At 42.3% G+C, this 24,855-nt stretch overlaps 1 protein-coding gene across 1 annotated transcript in view; it reads left to right on the top strand.

The window, feature by feature from the left end:
* xirp2a (xin actin binding repeat containing 2a) overlaps positions 1-24,855 on the top strand; it is a 133,633-nt gene that overhangs the window by 105,731 nt on the left and 3,047 nt on the right. Inside the window, exons 6-11 of the mRNA XM_059328320.1 lie at positions 1,196-1,326; positions 5,609-5,752; positions 7,175-7,243; positions 10,944-11,013; positions 11,377-11,480; positions 13,165-22,393. Of these exons, the coding sequence (XP_059184303.1) occupies positions 1,196-1,326; positions 5,609-5,752; positions 7,175-7,243; positions 10,944-11,013; positions 11,377-11,480; positions 13,165-22,393 (9,747 nt within the window). The remainder of the gene's footprint in view (positions 1-1,195; positions 1,327-5,608; positions 5,753-7,174; positions 7,244-10,943; positions 11,014-11,376; positions 11,481-13,164; positions 22,394-24,855) is intronic.

The following is a 24,855-nucleotide window of genomic DNA, read 5'->3' as shown; positions in this document are numbered from 1 at the left end:
AAAAAGACACAAATTGATCATGATTTTGGTAAATGTCTAGATATCAGCTCTTAAATTAAACTCTTATGAGCTATTTTTGTTGTGGTCTAATAATTGTTTCCATATATACATCCGTATATATGTCTTGCACATATTAATTGCGTTGCACATGTCAGTTTTATTGCACATTTTAATTGATTTATCCTGAGTGGGAGTTTTTCATCCTGCTAGTTCTGCATTTTATGCTTCTGTACAAACAGAATCTGCACCGTTATCTTTATAAAAGTGGGAGATTTTAACAGAAACCTTTAAAAGAACCTTTTACCTCCGGCCCATGCAGCAGCTGCAGGTTGTGTTGTTCTGACAGTTGTGTGTCTGTGTGTTGAAAAAAAAGACACACAATGACCATAAAAACAGACAAAATGACCAAAAAAAGACACAAATTGACCTAAAAAGACACAAAATGACCAAAAAAAGACACAAAATGACCAAAAATGACACAAAATGACCCAAAAAGATACAAAATTATAAAAAAAAAAGACACAAAATGACCATAAAAACAGACAAAATGACCCAAAAAAATACACAAAATGACCAAAAAAACCTGTTATCTTTATAAAAGAAAAACAATCCTTTTTACCTCCGGCCCATGCAGCAGCTGCAGTGTTGTGTTGTTCTGACAGTTGTGTGTCTGTGTGTTGAAAAAAAAGACACAAAATGACCATAAAAACAGACAAAATGACCAAAAAAAGACACAAATTGACCTAAAAAGACACAAAAGGACCAAAAAAAGACACAAAATGACAAAAAATACACAAAAAAGACCCAAAATGACAAAAAATACACAAAAAAGACACAAAATGACACAAAAAATATACAAAATTATCAAAAAAAAGACACAAAATGACCATAAAAACTGACCAAATGACCCAAAAAAATACACAAAATGACCAAAAAAAACTGTAAAAGAAAAACAATCCTTTTTATCTCCGTCCCATGCAGCCGCTGCAGTGTTGTGTTGTTCTGACAGTTGTGTGTCTGTGTGTTGAAAAAAAAAACACAAAATTACCATAAAAACAGACAAAATGACCCAAAAAATACACATAAATTACCAAAAAGTGGGAGATTTTAACAGAAAAACAATCCCTTTTCCCATGCAGCCGCTGCAGTGTTGTGTAGTTCTAACAGTGAGTTGTGTGTGTGTGTGTGTGTGCAGCCCCGTCAGGACGTCCCGAGGCCTCCGAGGACGAGCCGGTCTCGGTGAAGGAGCGTCTGGCCATGTACCAGGCTGCCGTCTCCAAGAAGGAGACCAGCACCTCCTCCTGCTCCTCCTCCTCCTGCCCCGCGGTGAGATGGTGTCATTATGTTATTATAGATGATGTCATAGATGATGTCATAGATGATGCTGCTGGTGTTTCTGATCTTTATCAGTGTTTCAGGCTCCCTGAAGTCAAAGCTGCTGTCAGAGAACACTGTCCAGAGGGAGGGAGGGACTCACACTGAGGGATCAGCAGAATCTGTCAAAGTGTCATAAAACTGGACGGGAACAGCAAAGCTCTGGAGAAAAGGGACTATAAATGACCAAAAAAAGATGTGAAATGATTAAAAAGGAATAAAATAACAAAAAAGACTTACAATGACTAAAAGAAAGATTTAAAATGACTAACAAAAAGACAAAAAATAGCAAAAAAAAGACTATAAATGACCAAAAAAGATGTAAAATTACTAAAAGAAAGACTTAAAATGACTAACAAAAAGACTTAAAATACCAAAAAAGACTATAAATGACCCAAAAAAGATGTAAAATGATTAAAAAGGAATAAAATAACAAAAAAGACTTACAATGACTAAAAGAAAGATTTAAAATGACTAAAAAAAGACATAAAATAACAAAAAAAAGACTATAAATGACCCAAAAAAGATGTAAAATTACTAAGAAAAGACTTAAAATAACAATTTAAGGCATAAAATGACCAAAAAATATGTAAAAAGACTAAAAAGGTCATTTCGTCATTTAGGTGTTTTTGGGTCATGTTATGTATTTTTTTTGGTCATTTTAGGTGTTTTTAAATCAGACAAATTTTACATATTTTTTTGTCATGTTAAGTCTTTTATAAATCTTTTTTTTTGCTTAATTTAAGTGTTTTTTAAAAATCATTTTACATCTTTTTTTTTGTAATTTTAAGTACTTTCTTTGTCATTTTACTTTTTTTTTGGTCATTTTACATCCTTTTTATTCTATTCATTCAAGTCTTTTTTTGGTCATTTTAAATCTTTTTTGGCCTTTTTAAGTGTTTTTAAAAAAAACATTTTACACATTGTTTTGGTAATACATTTAAATTTTACATTTAGTCATTTAGTAAACGCTTTTATCCAAAGCGACTTACAGGAAGAGTAAAAGCAAACAATCAAGGTATACTGCAGTAAGAGCTATTAGTGCATCAATAAGTGCTGGTGACAATTTCACATGTTTTTAATTCATTTTAGGTCTTTTTTTGTGGTAATTTTAAGTATTAAATATATAAGTAAATGCATGTATTTCTTCTGTATTCCTGCATGTTTTCTGAAAGCTTACGAAGGAAAACAGATAAATCCGTAAATCGTGTAGCGACTCAGATCTGTGCTGCCCTCTAGTGGCTGCATGCTGCATCTGAAACCAGAACCATGCAGCCTCCAGTCTCTGTGGATCTCTGTGACATCAGTTATCAGAGTGACTATGATGATAAGATGATAAATGACAGATGTGATAATCTGAGAGCAGCTGTTGTTTCTGCAGCACTAAAATATTGATAACAGAGTTTTTTATTAGTTATTTTTTATAAGTATTTTTGGTAAAGTATTTCTTTTAAAAGTAAATGGACGAAGTTTTCATACTCTGCATTTTTTTCTTCTTCTTATGAAGTAAAACAGATCAGTTCTACCGTAATTCTTAAAGCGACTCAGATCTACGCTGCCCTGTAGTGCAGCTATTCTCAACCTTGGGGTCGGGACCCCAATTGGGGTCTTGAGATGATTTCTGGGGGTCGCCAAATCATGTTGGAAGTCAGCTCTGTCTCCACTGTGTTAAAGTGTTCATGTGTTAATGTGTTTTAGTCTTTTTGGTCATTTATTGTCTTTTTGGGTCATTTTGTGTCATTTTTTGGTAATTTTTTGTATTTTTTTGGTCATTTTTTTGTCATTTTTTGTCATTTTTTGGTAATTTAATGTATTTTTTGGTCATTCTGTGTCTTTTTTTGGTCATTTTATGTGTTTTTGGTCATTTTTTGTCTTTTTTGGTAATTTAATGTATTTTTTTGGTCATTTTGTGTCTTTTTTTGGTCATTTTTTTGTATTTTTTTGATCATTTTGTGGTCAATTTGTGTCTTCTTTGGTCATTTTGTTTCCTTTTTTTTGTCATTTTGTGTCTTTTTTTAGACATTTTGTGTCATTTTTGGTCATTTTGTGTCTTTTTTGGTCATTTTGTGTCTTTTTTGGTCATTTTGTTTCCTTTTTTTGGTCATTTTGTTTCTTTTTTGGGTGATCTGAACTGTGCGTGTGAGATTGTGTTCAGTGAGCGGGGGTCGTGGACAACATGCATGTTAAATTGGGGGTCGCGACTCAAAAAGGTTGAGAATAGCTGCTCTAGTGGCTGCATGCTGCATCTGAAAATCAGTGTGACTCTCGTCTCTAAATGACAGATGTGATAATCTGAGAGCAGCTGTTGTTTCTGCAGCAACAGTTAAATATTGATAAGATGCTGCTGGCCACCAGGAGTCACTGACCTCACATCCTACACAACAACTGGACAATTACATCTAGCAACTCATTTACATTAGAAAGACACACACACACACACACACACACACACACACACACACATGCAGCCTGCTTCTTCTCCCTATATTGTTTCCTGCAGCTATGTATGCAGAGGCCTCCATATAAATGTTTTATTAGAAAGTAATTGACAATCCCAAAAGGAGATGATTGTATCAAACAGTGAGTGTGTGTTGTGCTCCTCCATACTGATGAGCTGCTCTCCTGCAGGAGGAACCAGCCTTTTAGACTTTTTAAGGAATAATTCCTTCCGTGGCTCAATAAAACAGTATTGAAAAGCTCTTTTGTTCCATTAAAGTGACTTAATCTGAGAGTTTCCTATTGATGTTTCTCTCTCTGTTGCAGGAAAGATATGGGGGGAAAAAGTAAATTCATTAGAATTTAGGAGCCAGAAATAAACCCAGAAAGTATTCATTTCAGTTTATTTAGTTCTGTCTCAGTATTATTGCAGATATGTTACACTAGATGATGAAAAGGAACTCTCTAGGAACTCTGTTAGTGTTTGAAGTTTGCAGCATTCACGTCACGTTTTAAAGAACACCAACACTGCTAAGGCTTCATTGTATTGACCAAAATGAACAAAAAAAGATGTAAAATGACCAAAAATAGACACAAAATGATCCAAAGTAGACACAAAATGACTAAAAAAAGACACAAAATGACTAAAAAAAGACACAAAATGACCAAAAAAAGACACAAAATGAGCAAAAAAGACACACAAACATTTTTAAAAAATTTTTTTTATAATTTACGTATTTTTTGTCATTTTACATCTTTTTAGGTAATTTAAAGTATTTTTTATTCATTTTACATAAGTGGGTTTTTTAGTCATTTTAAACATTTTTTTGGTCATTTTACACATTTTTTGGGTTATTTTAAATGTTAATTTAGTCATTTTAAATCTTTTTTGCCATTTTCCGTATTTTTTGTTGTTGTTATTTTACATATTTTTTTTTGTCATTTTACGTCTTTGAAGGTCATTTAAAGTAATTTTTTAGTCACTTTTTGAGTAATTTTAGGTCTTTGTTAGTCATTTTCCGTATCTTTTTGGTCATTTTACATTTTTTTAATCATTTATGTATATTTTTTGTTATTTTATGTCTTTTTAGGTAATTTAAAATATTATTTAGTCATTCTACATGTATTTAGTTATTTTAAGTGTTCTTTTAGTCATTTTAAACGTATTTGTTGGTCTTTTTACATATTTTTCGGTTATTTAAGGTGTTAATTTTATCATTTTAAATCTCTTTTGCCATTTTACATATTTAAAAAAAAAACATGTTTCTTTGTCATTTTAAGTGTTTTTAGTCATTGTACATATTTTTGGGGTTATTTTAAGTGTTAATTTAATCATTTTAAATCTTTTTTGTTTCATTTTCCGTTGTTTTTTTTTATATTTTCTGTACTTTTTAGGTCATTTGAAGTGTTTTTTGGTCATTTAAAATACTTTTTTAGTCGTTTAATGACTTTTTTTGTGATTTTAAGTCTTTATTTGGTCGTTTTATTTCTTGTCTTCTATCAATATGCAGATAAACACCACTGGATGATGTAAAATAACTCTCTTACTGCTGTTAATGTTTAAAGTTTGCAGCATTCCCATCACGTTTTAAAGAACAGCAGCTCTGCTAATGCGTCTGAAAGCATTAACATAAAGCTTTGCCTTCTCTCCCACATTAACATAGAGAATGTTTAACACATTCACAATCAATGGGAGCAGCGAAGGTTCACCTCAATCTGCTAAATCTCTCTGAAGCAGGTTACAGCTGTGTTTAATGTGTCTGGACGTCCTCTTATCTGGTTTCTCTCTGTGTGACAGGTGATGGACGAGGCGGAGGCGTGCTCGCTGCCCGGCGGCCTCGCCAGCGTCAAGAAACAGTTTGAGAAGCAGGAGTTCTCCTCTTCCTCCTCTTCCTCACACGCCACCGTCACCCAGGTGCACTACGAGCAGAGATCTGTGCAGGTGAGAGGAGCTGGACTCCTGCAGGGAGGGATGGGATCAGAGCTTCAGGTGTTGGGAATATAATAACTGAGATACCAGTGTGACAGACAGAAGGGAAACTTTTTCTGGAAAAAGAAGTTAGGAAATGTCCAAAATGTGAATAAAACAGAATGCAAGATTTACGTTTTTTGCACAGCATTCCAGCTTCTGCAGGGATTTTGAAGGTTGCATAATAATTTGTGCAAATGTGCAAATTACAGTCATTCCCCGGCTGCAATGATGGTGCAGAAATGAAATTCATTTTAAATCTTTTCTTGGTCATTTTACAATTTTTAGCCATTTTACGTATTTTTTGGTCACTTTAACTACTTTTTGCAGGTTTTTTTTCAAGGTTGCATATTCATTTTGTGCAAATGTGCAAAGTACAGTCATTCCCCGGCTGCAATGATGGTGCAGAAATGATGACCAATCAGAGCAGACTGGGGCTAAAAAAAGAAGCATTGCAGACAGAGGGTGGATCCAGGCATAATTAGATAGACATGTAGTCATTTTACAGATTTTTAAAAATTTTTTATAGTGTTTTAAGTGGGTTTTTTTTGTTGTCATTTTACATTTGTTTTGGTTATTTAAAGTGTCTTTTATTCATTTTAAATCTTTTCTTGGTCATTTTACAATTTTTTGGAGATTTTACGTCAATTTTTTTCATTTTACTTCTATTTTTAATAATTTTACGTATTTTTTGGTCATTTTAACTATTTTTAGAGTCATTTTTACATGTTTTTTAGTCATTTATATATTATATATATATATAAGTAAGGAAGGAAGGAAGGAAGTAAGGAAGTAAGGTGGCTCAGTGTAGCAGAGAGGATTCACCAGCAGCAGCAGCTCTGAATGCTAAATGTTAGAGTGGAGCTGTCTGTTTGATCCACTTATTGCTTCAGTGCTCCAACAGAAAACCACTTTCAGCTCCAGTTTCCTCCTCACAGGTGTAATATCAGGAGGATATTATTATTATTCTGACATGAGTGGTTTCCGAAGTCCAGAGCAACCAAACGCTCTGTGGATCTTTCATGTTAACACCAGAGGAAACAAGCTACCACATTATATATTTCTCTTTCATCTCCGCTAAATTGCATAAAAAACCTCAACGGAGGAAAAAATGGCTGATGCCGTTTTGTGCAGTCCCTGTAATCTGTTTCTTTCCCTCTGCAACACTGAAATCCTCCTTTAGTGGAGTTTAAACTTCCCAGGATGCACCTCTGTAATGGGGAAACACTGGTTCCAGGCCTCAGAGGGGATTATTAAGCCTTTTTACAGCGTAAAAACTACTTATTCACCTGCTGTTTCTTACAGCTCACAGCCATGAGGTGATAAAACCCACCGTGTGTGTGTCTGTGTGTGTGTGTGTGTGTCTCTTTGTGTGTGTTTGTGTGTGTTTGACAGGAGACGTCGAGCTCTTCAGAGGTGACAGTGAGAAGCAGACAGGTTGTTCCCTCTCTGAACCAACACGAGGTAAAATCACGTCAGTCACCTGAACATCACTCTGACAGACAGACAGACGGCTAATAAACACACTGCTACGCTTATTTCTCTCACATTTTATGTCACAGAGACAGACACGGAGCAGCATAGTAAGGCAAGACAAGTTTATTTGTATAGCACAATTCAAGACAAGGTGATTTAAAGTGCTTTACATACACATTAACCCTATGATGCACAACAACATGGTCTAAAGTGACCCAGTGACAGAGTTTTTATGTTCTATATCTTTGCAATAAATTATTTTCATCATTCAGTATTCCAGGTTTTCCTCAATTAGTTTGTTTTTGATCATCATACATCCTCATTTTATGTTTTCCTTTATTCATTTTTTAATAAAATCCCTTTTTGTGTCACTACTCTTCTAATGCACAACATGGGTCAAAAATGACCCATATCGATTTTTTAGCTAAGTAGCTTGCTAAGCTAACAACTTAGCTAACTTCTTGGCTAAGTATTTAGCTAAGTAGCTTGCTAAGCCAAAATTTAGCTAACTTATTGGCTAAGTATTTAGCTAAGTAGCTTGCTAAGCTAAAGTTTAGCTAACTTATTGGCTAAGTATTTAGCTAAGTAGCTTGCTAAGCTAAAATTTAGCTAACTTATTGGCTAAGTATTGAGCTAAGTAGCTTGCTAAGCTAAAATTTAGCTAACTTATTGGCTAAGTATTGAGCTAAGTAGCTTGCTAAGCTAACAACTTAGCTAACTTATTGGCTAAGTATTTAGCTAAGTAGCTTGCTAAGCTAAATACTTAGCTAACTTCTTGGCTAAGTATTTAACTAAGTAGCTTGCTAAGCTAAAACTTAGCTAACTTCTTGGCTAAGTATTTAGCTAAGTAGCTTGCTAAGCTAAATACTTAGCTAACTTATTGGCTAAGTATTTAGCTAAGTAGCTTGACTAGTTGACTAGTAAGGCCCAAACTAATTAACAAGTCAGAATTTTCAGCCTCGACTAGTTAACTAATGAGAGAAAATGTGCTTAACTATTTAACTAGTAAGGCCCAAAACATCCCCTGACCAAGAGGGCAAGTTATTGTTTATTTATTATCGTTGTGACCCATTTGTGCCATTCATAAAACAACCAAAACAAATATCTGCAGCTGCCAAAGATTAATGACATTCATTAAAGTTTCTCAAACACAAAATAAACTTTCCTCCAAACCAAATAAAGCTCTAATTTACAAACTCCTAAAAACTGCATCTCACAAACAAATTAATCATAAACAGGTGCCATTATTTTATAATTACTTGTATTTATTTGCAGATTATTGGGCAAAAAAATCCATATTAACCATATTAAGTATATTTTAATTAAAGTAGTCTGAGAGGAAACTACTCTACTGCACCTCTTCTAGACTAGAAAATGTAACTTGTGACAGGTGATTTTAGAAATGGGGAGCTCCTGTTAGTATATTTTACCAATTATTATTATTTATTAGTTCTATTTTACCAATGCACATGCACAAACTCTTCCCTTCAGACAAGAAAACCTGATTTAATGGCAGATATTCGTGCAGAAAAATATGTTTTTTCCAGCATTTGCAGCAACTGTCCACCCTGCAAAACAAGCCTCAAAAAATAAGAAGAAAGTCTTTTTTTCAAAAAAAGAATCTGACAATAAATGCAATTAAACACGTCTGGAGCCGGAGCTGTCAACTCAAAGAGCTGCAAGTCCAAACAAGTCTGCAAAGAAAACAGAACAATAATGTTTCCAGAAGTGCTGCTAAATAATCATGAATGACAGAAATAAATTCTCCTGCTCGTCTGGTTGAAGACGGACGAAATATTAAATATATTCAATATAATCCGACACAGATTTATGTGCAATATGGCAGATAACCAGCATCATATTAAGATATTTAATATATATTTGCAGTAAGTATATATACAAGACATTACGGTGAGAGTGTAAGAACATAAATTTAACCATAATAAGTTTAACCATGATAAATAAATGGAATTAATGGCTGCAAACTGTATTTTAGAGGGTAAAAAATGTGTGAATAATTTGTCAAACTAATTACATTTCCAAAAGCCAGTCCACGCTCTCAGTGTGTGAATTTCAAAATTAAAGCGCTGTAAAACGTCCCTGTGTTGCCTCTGAATTCAGATCAGCTCACTAAAACACTCACACTGAATTAAACTGTTTGATTTTTAGAGGAAATGTGGAATCATCAGGATTCATTTCGGCTGAAAATCTATCATTTATCAGCCGTATCTGCAGGATAAAAGGGGAAACTTGTCCTCTTTTCTCGATATAAAACAAGTTTTTTGAAATCGAGGTTTGAACTTTGTAGCACAGTATCAGTTTCCGTGATTTCCCTGTGAGAGAGAGAGTTTAACTAGTTAACTAGTTTAAGGCTACTCGTGTAACTAGTGGGTATTCTGGCCTATATTAGTTTACTAGTGAACATATTGGAAATATTTTTGCCTTGACTAGTTCAACCAGTGAACATTTTGAGGCTGACTAGTTAACTAGTAAGACCAAGTAATTTTTTCCCTTGACTAGTTCAACCAGTGGCTCACTAGTTAACTAGCAAGGCCAAAATATGCCCTAACTAGTGAGTATTTTAGCCTTGTTTAGTTAACTCTTGAGAGAAAGTGTGTTTAACTAGTTAACTAGTAAGGCCAAAATAGACCCAAACTAGTTAACTAGTCAACATTTTAGCCTCGGCTAGTTAACTCGTGAAAGAAAGTGTGTTTAACTAGTTAACTAGTAAGGCCAAAACATCCCAAACTAGTATAACTAGTGGGCATCAGTCTGTGGGATAAAAGGGAACTTGTCCTCTATTCTTGATATAAAACATGTTTCCATGATTGAGGCTGTGATTTTGTAGCTCAGTATCAGTTTCCGTGACAACCCAGCCACAATAGACCCAAACTAGTTAACTAGTTAGCATTTTAGCTTCAAGTCATTAACCAGTAAGGCCAAAACATCCCAAACTTGTGTAACTAGTGGGCAGTTTGGCCTGTATTGGTTAACTAGTGAACATTTTAGCCTTGACTAGTTAACTAGTGAGAGAGAGTGTGTTTAACTAGTTAACTAGTAAGGCCAAAACATCCTAAACTAGTATAACTAGTGGGCACCAGTCATATCTGTGGGATAAAAGGGAAACTTGTCCTCTTTTCTGGATATAAAATACTGACTTTGTAGCACAATATTAGTTACCTAACCTGACCCAAACTAGTTGTCTAGTCAGCATTTTAGTCTCGACTAGTGAGATAAAGTGTGTTTAACTAGTATAACTAGTGGGCATCAGGCATATCTGTGGGATAAAAGGGAAACGTACCCTCTTTTCTCGATATAAAACATGTTTTCAGAATCAAGACTTTGACTTAGTAGCACAGTATCAGTTTCTGTGACATCCCTGTGAGGGAAAGTGTGTTTAACTAGTTAACTATTAAGACCAAAATAGACCCAAACTAGTATAACTAGTGGGCATCAGCCATATATGTGGGATAAAAGGGGAATTTATCCTCTTTTCTTGATATAAAACATGTTTTCATGGTGGAGACTGTGACTTTGTAGCACAGTTTCAGCCTCTGGTGGCCTATATATAAAATTAGCCCCATGCTAGGCCTTTAGCCCCATGCTAGGCCTTTAACTGGTGTCTGATTGGAACCAGTGGGAGGCTGTGGCGCTCTAATGGTTTATCATGTGATTTATCTGTTCACAGGTGATCCACGATCAAAGAGTCCAGCAGAACAACGTGGCTGCCAGTTACGGGAACCATTACAATGAAACAGGTTATTCCACTCATGGCTTTTTATATTATAATTTGCATGATTTTTTTTCTCCTTCTTCTTCTTATATGGTGGCTCTGCTTGTGTCCTGTATATTAATGACGGCTCCCACTACAGCTGAATAAGGGATGAGCTATGAAAATGAGGATGATTTTCTATTCAGTGCAGAGCAGCAAATCTAATCAGGGCAAAGTCAGGAAGGTAAAATATTGGAAAGTGGAAATTGGGCAATCACCGCTGCATGGTTTCAGAAAATGAAAACTACTCAGGTTTTTAATGAAATGATTTATTTCCCTTTCCAATCCCCCTGAGCTCCCTCGCTGCGAACGACTTAATGAGGCAGCCTTCTTCTTGTGTCTAATTCAGTTATGCTCGTCGGAGGAGAGGACCTACCAAAGGTTTCCACTCAGGCTTTGAAGCAGCAGTATGAAAAAACCATCGAGGAAGCTGCACCAGCCAAGGAAATTAAGGTAATGATGCCGTCTGTTTATCTAAATAGATGATAGTTTTCCACGAGGTATCAGTGCAAAGACGAGGGAGGCATCAAAAGAAAATGAGCTGCTGGAGAATAAATTGGATTGGATAAAAGACCTCATGTCACTTTTTCTGTTTTTGGGGTGGAAATCCAGACTTAAACAGGAAGTCACCGCTAATGTGATCGTCATTGAATATTTCAATCAAGTCAGTAATTAGTGAGAGGAGAGAGTGAGTGTCTGGGTTTGACAGGCCGGAGATGTGTCTGTTTTTATTCATTTACAACTAAATAAGGTTTCTTATTTGGTGCTTCTGCAGCTGGGAAATAAATTTGAGGTATAAAAGAAAAGTTTTAAGCCACTTTTCCACTATCACGCCCTGCAAATTTATATCAATATTACCTGTAAAGTTATAAAACTAACTAAACAAACTAGTTTTTAGGCCTGTATTAGTAAACTGGTGAACATTTTGAGCCTCACTTGTAACCTAGTAGGGCCAAAATAGACCAAAACTAGTGAACTAGTTATAGAATATTTCTGTAAAAAATACAGTACACATGTCAACATCTTTACAGAACAACTTGTGAATTTTACATCCTAAAACTGTCGTAATTAAAAAAAAAAAACGTTTTAAAGTTGTAGATTATAGCGTCCTTTACTGCTAATTTAACAGGATGATGCTGCTTTTATACTAAATATTTATGCAAAATTTACATGCAGATTTTGCTTATTGTGCATTGAATACCAGTAAAATGTACAAGTTGTTCTGTAAAGTTGTTTACATTTGTACTGTATTTTTTGCAGAATTATTCTGGTAACCACAGCTGCCATTTTTTTTCTGTAAAAGCAACAGAATTTTTTTTACAGTGTAGTTCACTAGTGGAGGAAACTGATGTAGAAATATAAATTAAAGCCAAACTCCCCGAGTGAATCGGCCTCCAGGGAGCAGACCGAGTGGTTCCTCCAGCTGCTGTAACCCCAACAGAAGAGGGTCCCATTGGACCTTCAGCCCATTAGGCTCAAAGTTATCCCAAGAACAAAAGTAAACCACTCTGAAAATACACACTGGAGCTCTTGGAGTCCTTCAGGGGCCTTACTGCTTTTCACTCTGTTGAAATATTTCTCAATTTAACAGATCTGTGGTCCCGAAATCATAATGTACGACTTTGTGAGACTCCTAAAGAAACTCTTCATTCGGCTTTAACAGCTTTTCTGCAAACTACGTTAAATAAACTGAAATAAGATGTGTTTAGTAGCATTTATTGCTTTGTGAGAGTTGGTGATTTATCAGAGGAACTGTGTGAATTATCTGTTTGATAAGGTAATTCACAGGGCAAATAAAGTATTCAGCTGCTCACCGGTTCACAATCTCCTCCTTCTGTAAGATATTTATGATATTTATGATTCCTACGACTCCTAAACAAACACTCATTCACTCGGTGAACATGATCTGGGTTTAAATGATGACTTGTTTGTCAAAGCTGTAGTGGAAAAGTGGCTTTAGAAGCACATTTGTGATAATTTATGTCATTTTAGGGGTTGAACCTTGATACCTTTATTTCCTTAATTACTCTGCACTTTCAAAGCTGTCCTTTTCTGTCCTTTTTTCTGTGCTTTTCCTCATTCAACACAACCTTCACTGTCTCTCTTTCCTTAATAAAAAACACTCAAAAAACAACAGGTTGAAGTGGATTTCAACCAGTTTCAATGGGCGCCAATCAGTCAGTCCTCAAAAGCTTCAACCGTGACGAGCTATGACACGTCCTCCACTGTTAAAAAGACCGCCCTGGCCTCCTCCTCCTCAGCAGCAGCATCATCATCAGCTGCAGCTTATGAGACGACCGAATATTTCCCTCCTCCGCCATCAAATCCGCCACTGGAGTCCCAGGAGTCGCCCCCCCAACAGAAACAATCTGTGAGCAAAGAGCAGTACTTCAAACACAAGAGTTCGGCCGAGCTGAAGCGTCTTTACAAGCACATTCACCCGGAGGTTCGCAAAAACCTGGAGGAGGGCTTCATGAGCGAGCTCACCGAAGCCGAACGGAAGGACCTGGAGAGCGAGGAGGTGGTGGGGGACGTGCAGCAGGCGTGCTATTTGTTTGAAAACGACGACTCCAGTCGGGGTTCGAGTCCCGACCGAGAGTACCTGGAGTGGGAGGAGATCCTGAAAGGCGAGGTGCAGTCCATGAGGTGGATGTTTGAGAACAAACCGCTGGATACGATCAAGGATGACACTCCGGAGGAGGACGAGGTGAGAAACATCGCCCAGCAGGAGATCATCGCCGGGAAAGACGTCCGACACACGGCGTGGATGTTTGAAACTCAACCCATGGACGTTCTGGGGACGGAGGGTTCGGATTCGGCCGAGCAGTCGCAGAAATCGTCCGATCTGGCAAGGGGGGACGTCCGCACGGCCACGTGGCTTTTCGAGACGCAGCCGCTGGATTATCTGAATAAAATCTACCAAGAAGACGAGCAGGAGACGGAGGTGGTCGCCAACGAAAGCATCACGGGCGGAGACGTGAAGACGGCGAGGTATCTCTTCGAGACGCAGCACCTGGACTCTCTGGGCAAGACGGAGACGATCGAGGAGAGCCACTTCCTCAACCTGAAGTCCGAGCTGGAGGAGATCAAAGGGGACGTGAAGACCACGACTCGCATGTTTGAGACTCAGCCCATGTGCGTGATCAGGGGGGATTCGGGCGAGATGCTGGAGATCACCACCATCCGCCGCGAGGAGACGGAGAAAGGAGACGTCAAGACTTCACGCTGGATGTTTGAGACGCAGCCGCTGGATATGATCAACAAAGACCCTTCGATGGTGAAGCTGATCTGCGGGATATCGATGGAGGATAATATTCAAAGCGGGGTGAACAAAGGGAGGTGGCTCTTTGAGACGAAGACCCTCGACACCATTAACGACGAGGAATGGGAGAGCTCCAGGAAGAAGAAGGAGGACATTCTTGGCGCCGATGTGAGGAAGTACTGCGTGGTCTTTGAGACTCAGGCGATGGACACGCTGAAAGACAACGCCAACGCTCGGCCTTTAGCTTCGGAGGAGATCGTCGGAGGTGATGTTCAATCGGCCAAACATCTCTTCGAAACAGTGCCCATGGAGAACCTGAAAGAGCTGCTGGAAGTGGGGAAACTGAAGAAAATGGTCGCGTCCGAGGAAGAAAAGGGCGACGTGCGGCATCAGAAGTGGGTCTTTGAGAGCCAGCCGCTGGAGAACATCCGGGAGGAGAAGAAGGAGATCACGAGAACTGTGAACGTGGAAGCTCTCGACAAAGGAGACGTGACGAACTACAAGGAACGGTTCGAGACGATGGATTTAAGTCGATGCGAAGGAAAGCAGAAGATCCAAGTGGAAGGCGTCACGAGTGGATCCGTCAAGTCCAACAGAGTCCTTTTCGAATCCACGCCGATGTACGCCATGCAGGACAGCGCCGGGCACTACCACGAGGTGAGGACGGTGAGGCGGGAGGAGATCGTGAAGGGAGACGTTCGCAGCTGCAGGTGGATGTTCGAGACACGTCCGATCGACGAGTTCGACGAGAGCATCAACAAGTTCCAGATCATCAAGGGGATCTCCAAACAGGAAGTGGAGTCCGGGGACGTCAAGACCGCCAAGTGGCTGTTTGAAACTCAATCTCTGGATGCTATCAAGTGTTTGGAGGAGGAAGAACACAAAACCAAAGAGGAGATTGAAATCGAGAAGGGCGACGTGAAGACCTGCAGGTGGCTGTTTGAGACTCAGCCGATGGACGTTCTGTACGAAAAGGTGGAAAAGAGCGAGACGGACGTGGAGGAGGTGCAGAAAGGCGACGTGAAGACGTGCACCTGGCTCTTCGAGACGCAAACTCTCGACAACATACGTGATCACACAGAGTCTGAGACCATCCTGAAAACCTGCACCGTGAAAGAAGAAGACGTCCAGGGGAAGGATGTCCGTCTGGCTCGCTTTCTTTTTGAAACGGAGAACCTGGAGAACCTCACGGGGGAGGACGGCGGCTCGTTCAGGAGGGTGACGGAGATCGACATCCAGTCGGGCGACGTTTCCCGGATGAAGTACATCTTCGAGAACCGTTCGCAGGACATCATGAGCTCCACGTCGGAGGAGACGATGCAGCGGCTGAAGACGCAGCAGGCGGAGGACATCCAGAAGGGCAACGTGGTCAACAACACGTGGATGTTCGAGCACCAGCCGATGGACGCCATCCACGACGAGGCGACAAAAGAAACCCGCACTGTGATCGACGTCCAGGGCGGCGACGTGGACAAAGGCCGCTTCATCTTTGAGACGTATTCTCTGGATCAAATCAAAGAGGAGTCGTCTGAGACGGACATCTCTAAACTCACGAGTATCTTTAGAGAAGACGTAGAGAAAGGGGATGTGAAGAATTACACCATGATGTTTGAAACTCAGCCGCTGTACGCCATCTGTGACAAAGAAGGACATTATCACGAAGTCACGACCGTCACCAAGGAGGAGATAATCCGAGGAGACGTGGTCGGGGCTCGCTGGCAGTTTGAGACGAAGCCTCTGGATTCAATCAGAGACTCGGAGGAAGTCTACGTTATCAAATCCGTGACGGAGGAAGGCGTCAACAAAGGGGACGTCAGCACGGCGAGGTGGAGGTTCGAAACGCAACCGTTGGACGAAATCACAGAGGAGATAAAAGTCCGGTCGAAAACGGTCGCGGATATCCAAGGAGGCGACGTGAAGACGAACAAGCAGCGGTTTGAGACGGACGAGATGTCTCAGAAGTACATCAGGACTGTGAGTGTTAGCGAGATCCAAAAGGGAGACGTCCGATCTGCCACGTGGATGTTTGAGACTCGCACGATTGAGGATATCCGTGGCGAAGGCGCCGAGTACGACGGCATGGAGAAGGTGACGAAGGAGGAGGTGATGAAAGGGGACGTGAAGCAGTCGGTGTGGCTGTTTGAGAAGCAGCCGCTCGACAGCATCCGAGAGAGCGACGGCTCGCAGCTCGTCGTCACCAAAGAGGAAATCCCGCAGGCGGACGTGAAGTCGACGACGTGGATGTTTGAAACGACGCCGTTCCACGAGTTCAACGAGAGCAGCACGGAGAAGACGGAGATCATCGGCAAAAGCATCAAAGAGACGCTGGAGGAGCTTTACTGCCAGAAAATGGTGGAGTCGCAGGGCGTTCTCATCGAGACGGACGAGATCGGAGACGTCCGCATGGCGAAGTACAAACTCATGAACCAGGAGGCGCCGCAGATCCAGAAGGAGGAAGTGATCAGGGGCGACCTGAGCAACATCATGATGAACCTGCTGAACCGCAGGGAGATCACGGAGCGCGGCATCACCATTGACAGGGAGGAGCGCGGCAACATCAACACCACCGTGCAGCAGCTCTTCAACCAGGAGAAGGGAGTCAACGTGGAGAAGGAGGAGATCGTCCGCGGCGACATCCAAGAGGCCGTGAACAACCTGCTGAAGAACGAGGGCTCGGCGAAACGCGGCATCCTCATTCAGGAGGACGAGAAGGGAGACGTGAGGCTGACGATCTACTCGCTGCTGAATAAAGGCGAGCGGAGGAGCACGGAGAAGGAGGACGTCGTTCAGGGGAACGTGAGCCGAACGCTGCACCGGCTGCTCTCCAACTCGGGCGGGGAGGACTCGAAAAAGATACGAGTGGGCGACACGGAGAGAGGCAACGTAAGCTTTTACTCCACGTGCATCGAGTCGGGAGCTCTGGATTACCTGAAGCAGCTCCAGTACGAACCGGGGGAGTCGGAGGAGAAGGTGGAGAAGGAGCATATCATCGGCGGAGACGTGCACGAGACGAAAATCCTGCTGCGGAAAAACCAGCAGGAGATCGGCCGAACGGTGGCGAAGGATGATATTCTTCCCGGAGACGTGAACAGCAACGTTAAAGTCTTCATGACGGAGCCGTCTGTGACTTACAGGAACCTGGAGAAGAAGGATATCGTTAAAGGAGACCTGAACGCGGCCCTGGACTCGCTCAGCCAAGCCATCAATCAGAAACTGGTAATCGAGAAAGAGGAGGTGGTAAAAGGAGACATCCCTACTACTTTGAAGTCTCTGGAGGAGGCCCAGCATCAAGCCAAAGAAATGGAAAAGCCTGAAATCATCAGGGGAGACATCAGAGGTGCTCTGGAGTCACTGGAGAAATCTGCAGCTATTGTCGAGCCCACTGTGGAAGATCTGGTGCCAGGCGATATCAAAGGCACCCTGAAGTCCCTGGAGGAGGCCAAACAGGCTGTGAAAGAGGTGGAAAAAGAGGAGATTCTCAAAGGAGACATCCACACTGCTCTGCAAAGTCTACACGAGGCCACAAGTGAGAAAAAGATTTACCAGCATCAAGTGAGCGAACAAGGGGACGTCAAAGCGACGATTCAGCTTCTGCTCGAGCCAAACGCCTCGTCCAGGATGCAGCGCCGCGGGAGCATCGAAGGAGACGTGAAAACATCCATAAAATGTCTTTATGAAGGGCAGGAGGCTGCACAGATGGAGAAAGAGGAGGTGGTGAGAGGGGATGTTCAGGGGGCGATAAAGAATCTAATGCGGAAAAAACAATATTCAAATCCGAAGCGCGTGCACGCTGCGAAGAAAGCAAAAGTGCCCGTGAAAAATCAGTTAACTGCAAAGCAAGCGGAGCATGAATGCTTACAGGAGGGAGCCAAGAGTGAGAGTGTGAGCCCGGCCCCCGCTGTGACAAAGCTCTCACAGAGCGGTGAGTCACACAAGCACACACAGAGGCACAACGAAAGCAAAGCGGTGAAAACACAGGTAATAACCCAGGAGGACCATTCGCTTACCACTGCCAAAACAGACAGCACCACCGGGGCCTCTCAGCACAAGAGCATGAAGCAGAAATCTCTGCCCGTGCAGAAAACACAGGCCCCGAAGCCTGCTGTAATAAAGAGCAAACAAATGAGTAATAGTGATCAAATAGAGGTGATGAAGGAGGTGCAGAACACAACACACAGCAGCGTTTCAAGCCGGCAAATCTGTGAAACAAAGACGACGGTGACGGAGAAAACCGTGGTGCAGAAATCAGAGCAAACGTCACAGATTAAAGCTCAGAACGTGAAGAATTACTGCAACCTGGACATGAAAGCTAAAGGTGTGATGGTGAAGAAGGCCAAGCCGGAGATCCACTTCCCTCCTCCTCCATCTTCACCTCCTCCTCCCTCCGAGTCGGAGCTCTCCCTCCCTCCTCCTCCCTCGCCCCCAGAGACCCCTCCGTCCATTATGAGGCAGGACAGCGACCTCCCGCCTCCTCCTCCTCCTCCTCCTCCGCCGGTCGAATGTGACTTTTTCCCTCTCCCACCTCCTCCTCCTCCGCCTCAAGACTTTCTCCCCCCACCTCCCTCGCAGCAAGAGCTGAATGCAATGCCTCAGCCGCCCCCCGCCAAGCTCGCAAAACCCATCGGCAAGCCTTTATTCAAAGTGCCCAAGCAGCCGGAAACACAGAAGCAGCCTGTTCTGGTTAAACCCAAGTGGCAGAAAAAGCAGCCAACACCTCCTCCTCCTCCTCCTCCTCCTCCTCCTCCTCAGCTCCCTCCTGATCAAGCAGCAACAAAGCGTGAAGAGGAAGTTCAGGTAGTGAAAAAGGAAACTACACAACAACAGATTGAGACAAGCAAACTGATTCAGTCTGAATTAACAGCAACGTCGACAACAAAGATACCGAGCAAGCCGGCCGTGAAACCGAAAGAAAGCCCGCAGACGCCGAGAAGAGTCCCCGTCCCCCCGATTAAACTGCCGCCAGCTCCTGAACCCGAAGCCTCAAAGCCTCGGCCTTACCAGCGCAAATTCAAAACCCCTCTCATGCTGGCAGAGGAGAGGTACCGCCTGCAGAGGGAGAAGGAAGAAATGGTGAAGAGTACTGTCACAACTCCAACCTCTCCGCCAATTAACATACAATCCTTTGCTGCTGCGATTCCTGACGTCTCTGCAGCAAAGAGCAGCGGGACAGAAGTCGCCACGGAAGACACGAAAGCAGAAGAAGTGAAGACGAAACAAGGAATATCGCCCGCCAAGAAGAGCCCTTCCCAGATCCCTTTGAGCAAACCCTCCGCCTCAGTTGTTAATAAGAAATCAGCAGATAAAAAGGTTGCAACAAGCGAGCATTCTGCAGAGAAAACACTCTCCTCTGCTGATGTTAAAAAGAGTCAAACTGCAGCCAAAAGTCTCTCTGTTGCTCAGCGCGAGGCCTCCAACTCTGAGCTCCAGTCGTGCTCCAGTGTGGTCACTTCTTCTTCTTCTTCTTCTTCAGTCACGGAGCAGCAGCAGTTCATTAAGAAATCCAGCAGCAGCAGCAGGTCTGTCGCCATCGTCCAGGAAAATGTAAATCTTCAAAGCCAGGCTGCGGCGGTCACATTGAAAGCAGAAGATGTAAAGAATATTAATGCGCCTCTGACACAGGAGGGGAAAATGAGCCCCTCTCAGCCCACTAAAATCCCAAAAGTAACTCCGAGTTTCAAGGTGAAAACTTTCAAGATGCCGACGGAGAAAAAAGAGGAGAAAAGTGACATAAAAAATGAGGCGCAGGTAGAGAAAAGTAACGTGTCGGAAACTAAAGTGGATCAGAAATTGACAGCAGCGAGGACGGAGGTGAGCGTGGAAATGAAAGCCAAAGAGAAAAAAGTAAAGGAAGTGGAGGTTCAGGAGAAAAAGGCGAAGCAGAAGAATGAGAGGGAGGTAAGGCTGTCACCGTCAGTCACTGTTTTAATGCCTAAGGTGGCTAAGATAACATCTGCAGCAACTCAGCAGGGACAAGGCCACGTTTCTGTCTCTCACAGCCAGCAGAGCGTGAAGACGGAGCACGTCCAGAGACACGAGGAGGTGGTGGTGACGGAGAGCGTCGTGCACAAGCAAAAGCTGCAGAAACAAGAGCTGCACAAGACAGAGCTGCAGAAACAAGAGCTGCAGAAACAAGAACTGCAGAAACAAGAACTGCAGAAAATTGAGCTGCAGAAACAAAAGTTGCACAAACAAGAGCTGCAGAAACAAAAGTTGCAGAAGCAAGAGCTGCACAAACAAGAACTGCAGAAACAAGAGCTGCACAAACAAGAGCTGCACAAACAAGAGTTACACAAACAAAAGTTGCAGAAACAAGAGCTGCAGAAACAAGAGCTGCAGAAACAAGAACTGCAGAAACAAGAACTGCAGAAACAAGAGCTACACAAACAAGAACTGCAGAAACAAAAGCTGCAGAAACAAGAGCTTCACATGCAAGAGCTGCAGAAACAAGAGCTGCAGAAACAAGAGCTTCACATGCAAGAGCTGCAGAAACAAGAGTTGCACAAACAAATAAAGGTGCAAGGAACAGAGACGAGTAAAGTGCAGATAAAGGCGGTGAAGTCAAAAGGGGAGACTAAGGTCGTGTCTGTGAAAACGGCCCATAAAGACGAGGCTGATTCAGGAGAAATCACAGATTTGGAGAAGTGTAATGTGATGCAGAAGCTGCTCGCTGAAATGAAAGAGCTGGAGGGCGCACCGAGCAGAATAGACTCCAACGCTGTCAGGACGATTATCAGCGAGCTGCCTGACTGGGCGATGGGCTCGGATGAGAGGAGGAATTTAAGTGAAATTGCTAAACAGCAAAGCAAGAAAAAGCTGAGGGAGATGATGGTGTACTTGAGGAATATTTTTACAGCAAAGGTCACATTTTTGGAGGAGGCTGTGGAGAAAAGAGAAGAAGGGAGAGAAGAAGTAGAAGGACCGCCGGTGCCTCCGAAACCAGCCACGAAGATCTCAAAGATCAGCATCGGCTCGACGAGGAGCGAGAAGAAGTCTCTGCAGGAGAGGAAAGTCCAGCAGGAGCTGAGCGAGGAGGCGGAGCAGCGAGTCTCCTCCCCGCTGGCGAGCATCAGAACGCCGTCTCCGACTTTTATCAGCATCGAGTCGCGGCGGGTGGACTCCCCGCTCCGAGTGACTCCGTCTCCTCCGCCGTACAAGTGCGTCGGGACGCCGCCGCCTCCTCCTCGCAAGTCCTACACGCCGCTGAGCCGCGCCACGCCGTCGCCCACCCTCAGCCGCTCCGAGAAGCTGATGAAGCTTCGGGAAACCACCTCCAGGCTCGTGACGCCGCCGCCTCCCGCGCCACCGCCGGCTGAGTTCTTCACCGAACGAGAGCGAGCGTCTCCGTTCAGCGACAGAGGGACTCCGATACCGATCGACGTGGCCGAGCTCGGCGACTCCATGATGACCGTAAGAGACAAGAAGTCGTTCTTCGAGGATGCGCAGAAGGCGGAGGTGAGCCGGACGTACATGCGGAAAGATCCCATCGACATCCCGGAGCGCCTGGGCGCGGATGCGGAGGAGAGCGGCGGCGAGGCCGTGACGATCGACATCCTGAAAGAAGATCTCCCCAGAGTGGATTTATCCAAACTGGTGAACCGGTTTGAGTCCCCGAAACCGAGAGTTTACGCCAGAAAGGATCCGATCGTGATCACGGAGCGGCTCGGCAGCGACACGGAGGACGCCGAGGCCGAGCCGGCGCGCGGAGACGACATCCCGACGCTCAACGTGAAGGCGATAAAAGACGTGTTCGAGACGGGGGAGCACGGCTCGCAGGCCGCCCGGGAGCTCCGGGAACAGATCGAGAGACGGGAGCCGGACTCGGTGTCTCGCTGCTCCGTCAGCGAGCAGTTCTGCAGCGTCGACGAGCTCGGCAACGTGACGACCGAGTCGATGAGCGAGGTGCTCGGCCGCGGGAACCCTCCGTCCTACGCCGACGTGGTGCGCGGCGCCGTGCCGACGGTGGAGGCGTCCGGCGAGGAGCTGCTCCGGAGCTTCCAGCAGTCGTGGGCGGAGAGCCAGGACGTCTTCCAGAACCTGAACCTGGGCTTCAGCGTCAGCGAGCAGAGGGTGGTCACGCGGCAGCACCACGAGACCGTCGTGACGGGTAAACGGCGCCGCGCCGCATGACGAACCTAAACAGGCGTGACGGTGTGTTTAACATGCTCGGTGTGCAGAGACAACACGCATTAACATTTCCTCTCCTGCCTTTGATGTGTGTTTACTTTTCTTTCAAACTTTCTCACTGAAGCTGTTTCTCTGCTGTCGGTTTTAATATTCACAGGTTGTTTCTTTTTATTCTCCTCGACTGATATTTCTCCTCCAAACGTCTGCAGCACGGAAGAGAAAACAAATTATTTTTATTCTTCAGTTTCGAGCTTCACCTTTGGTTCTGAAAAAGAAGAGTAACTTTGGACGACTAATTACTTTCCAAAGCTGCTGCAGTAATTATTAAAAAAAATCACACACTGACCATTTTTAGAGCTTTAGAAACGTTATATGCAAGAAGGGATTTGCAAATTGTTGCATTCTGTTTTATTAAAGTTATATCTTATTTGCAGAGGGTTTTTCATGTTTTTACACCATCTGAACTTTGCAAATTTGTTGCATTCTGCAGCCTCAGTGCAAGATGCAATTAAATCCTTCACACTGCTCCTTTAAAAGGCAGCTTCAGGTTTTATATCTGCCTTAAAACCGACACACATGCACGTATGTGCAGCTCCCATTTCCTAAAGAAAAGTAGGGATGTTGCATAAAACATGAATAAAAACAGAATGCATTAAATTCATTAGTTTTTTTTCTTTATGCACTTTATTTCGGACATGATACAACACCAAAAACAAAATAAAAAGCACACAAAAACGAAAAAATATCCCCAAAAAACAAATGAAATGTCCGTAAACATACTACCTCCAAACACCTGCAGCACAGAAAAGAAAACAAATTATTTTTATTCTTCAGTCTCGAGCTTCACCTTTGATTCTGAAAAAGAAGAGTAACTTTGGACGACTAATTACTTTCTAAAGCTGCTGCAGTAATTATAAAAAATCACACACAGACCATTTTTAGAGCTTTAATTGCAGCTCTGAGGCTGAAACATGTTTCTAACACCTGTGAGTCCTCGCTCGCTTAGAGGAAGGTTTGTTTGTCTGCAAAAACAACAACAATAACAGTAATTTGATAGCAGTTATAGAAGAAAACAAGGACTCTCTCTGTTTAAACGCTAGTAAATATGAACTCTTGCTTTAAAAGGAATACTATACCCCAAAAATGACCTTCAGTTCTTTATTTTTAATGCAAGAAAAAGCAGCTGGGAGGGAAGAAGTTGTTTTTTTGTTGCTTTGATGCTGCTGTGTGGGAGCAGGAACATCAGTCTGAGGTGAAGTTAATGTGGACGCAAGAAGAAAAGGAAAAACAGCATCGGTGCCATAATAACAACAATAATGATCATAATAATAAAGCAGCAAAGTTGGACTTTAGGAGCTCAGGGACTCAGTTTTTTTGTATTATTATTTATCTATTTTTTAAAGGTCATTTGTGTTAAAAAACCAACTCCTCCCTGAGCCCTCAGCTGGCTCTGTTCTGTGGAGGGAAATATCTTTATTTCCAACATGCTTAAAAACAAAACAAACAGATAAATGCAATGATGAAATTATCATAATAAAGCAGAAAAAAGGCACTTAAACTCTAATATTTCATGTCGGAAAGGTAGTGGGATGAAGTAAAAACTGATTTATTTCTTCCCCTTTTTGTTATTTATATATATGCATATATACATATTCAGTTGTCTGCATAATATAGCAACTATTCCAGTTTTCTATAAATATTATATCCCAGATTTGAGACGTAGTTTTGGTTGAGACGAGGAGAGAGAAGAGTCAGTCTGCAGGCTGCAGGATCCACATAATAAATATATCAAAAGCACCTTGTTACCTTGGAAAATAAAACATTCTGCTTGCTTTTACGGTTAACAGAGAATCAAAAAAATCCTTCAAACAGACGCTGCATTTAACAACAGCAACATTTTTCATCAGAACATAAGTTTGCAAGCTCTGACACAACTTTTCTGCTTTATTTAGAGTCTCGTTTCTGCATCTTTGTGTCAGTTCCTGCATGCATTTACATTTTCTCTGCACAGATGTGACACTGAGGTGCACCAAGTGTTTTAAACAGCAGCATTTTTGCAGAAATCCAGATGTTTGGGAAGTTGTGCATCAGTTTGTAAACAGATGTTATGATTGTTCTGCTGTTTCTTTCAATGCATAGAAGTTTTCTGCAAGATTTCAAGGTAAAACGGGGTTGATAAGTGACATTTATGGTCATTTTAAGGGTGAAGTGTTCCTTTAATGACTCCCAATTTAAGGGATTGAACATTTCAAAAAGTAATTTCTGTTGCACAAACTTCTTAATGATTATTAATCTGTGAACACGCTGCTGATGTGGAGAGGTCACAAACACAGCTACGCTCACACATCACTGGCGTTAATTAATTAGCTCTGAACAAATTTATTTTTTCCTGTGATTTGTAGCAAATTACATGCTTCTTTTCCAGGAAATCTCCCAGTTAAT

This window comes from Centropristis striata, chromosome 24 (assembly GCF_030273125.1).
Source record: "Centropristis striata isolate RG_2023a ecotype Rhode Island chromosome 24, C.striata_1.0, whole genome shotgun sequence".
NCBI classification, from domain to species: Eukaryota; Metazoa; Chordata; class Actinopteri; order Perciformes; family Serranidae; genus Centropristis; species Centropristis striata.
This window is presented reverse-complemented; position numbering and strand designations above follow the sequence as displayed.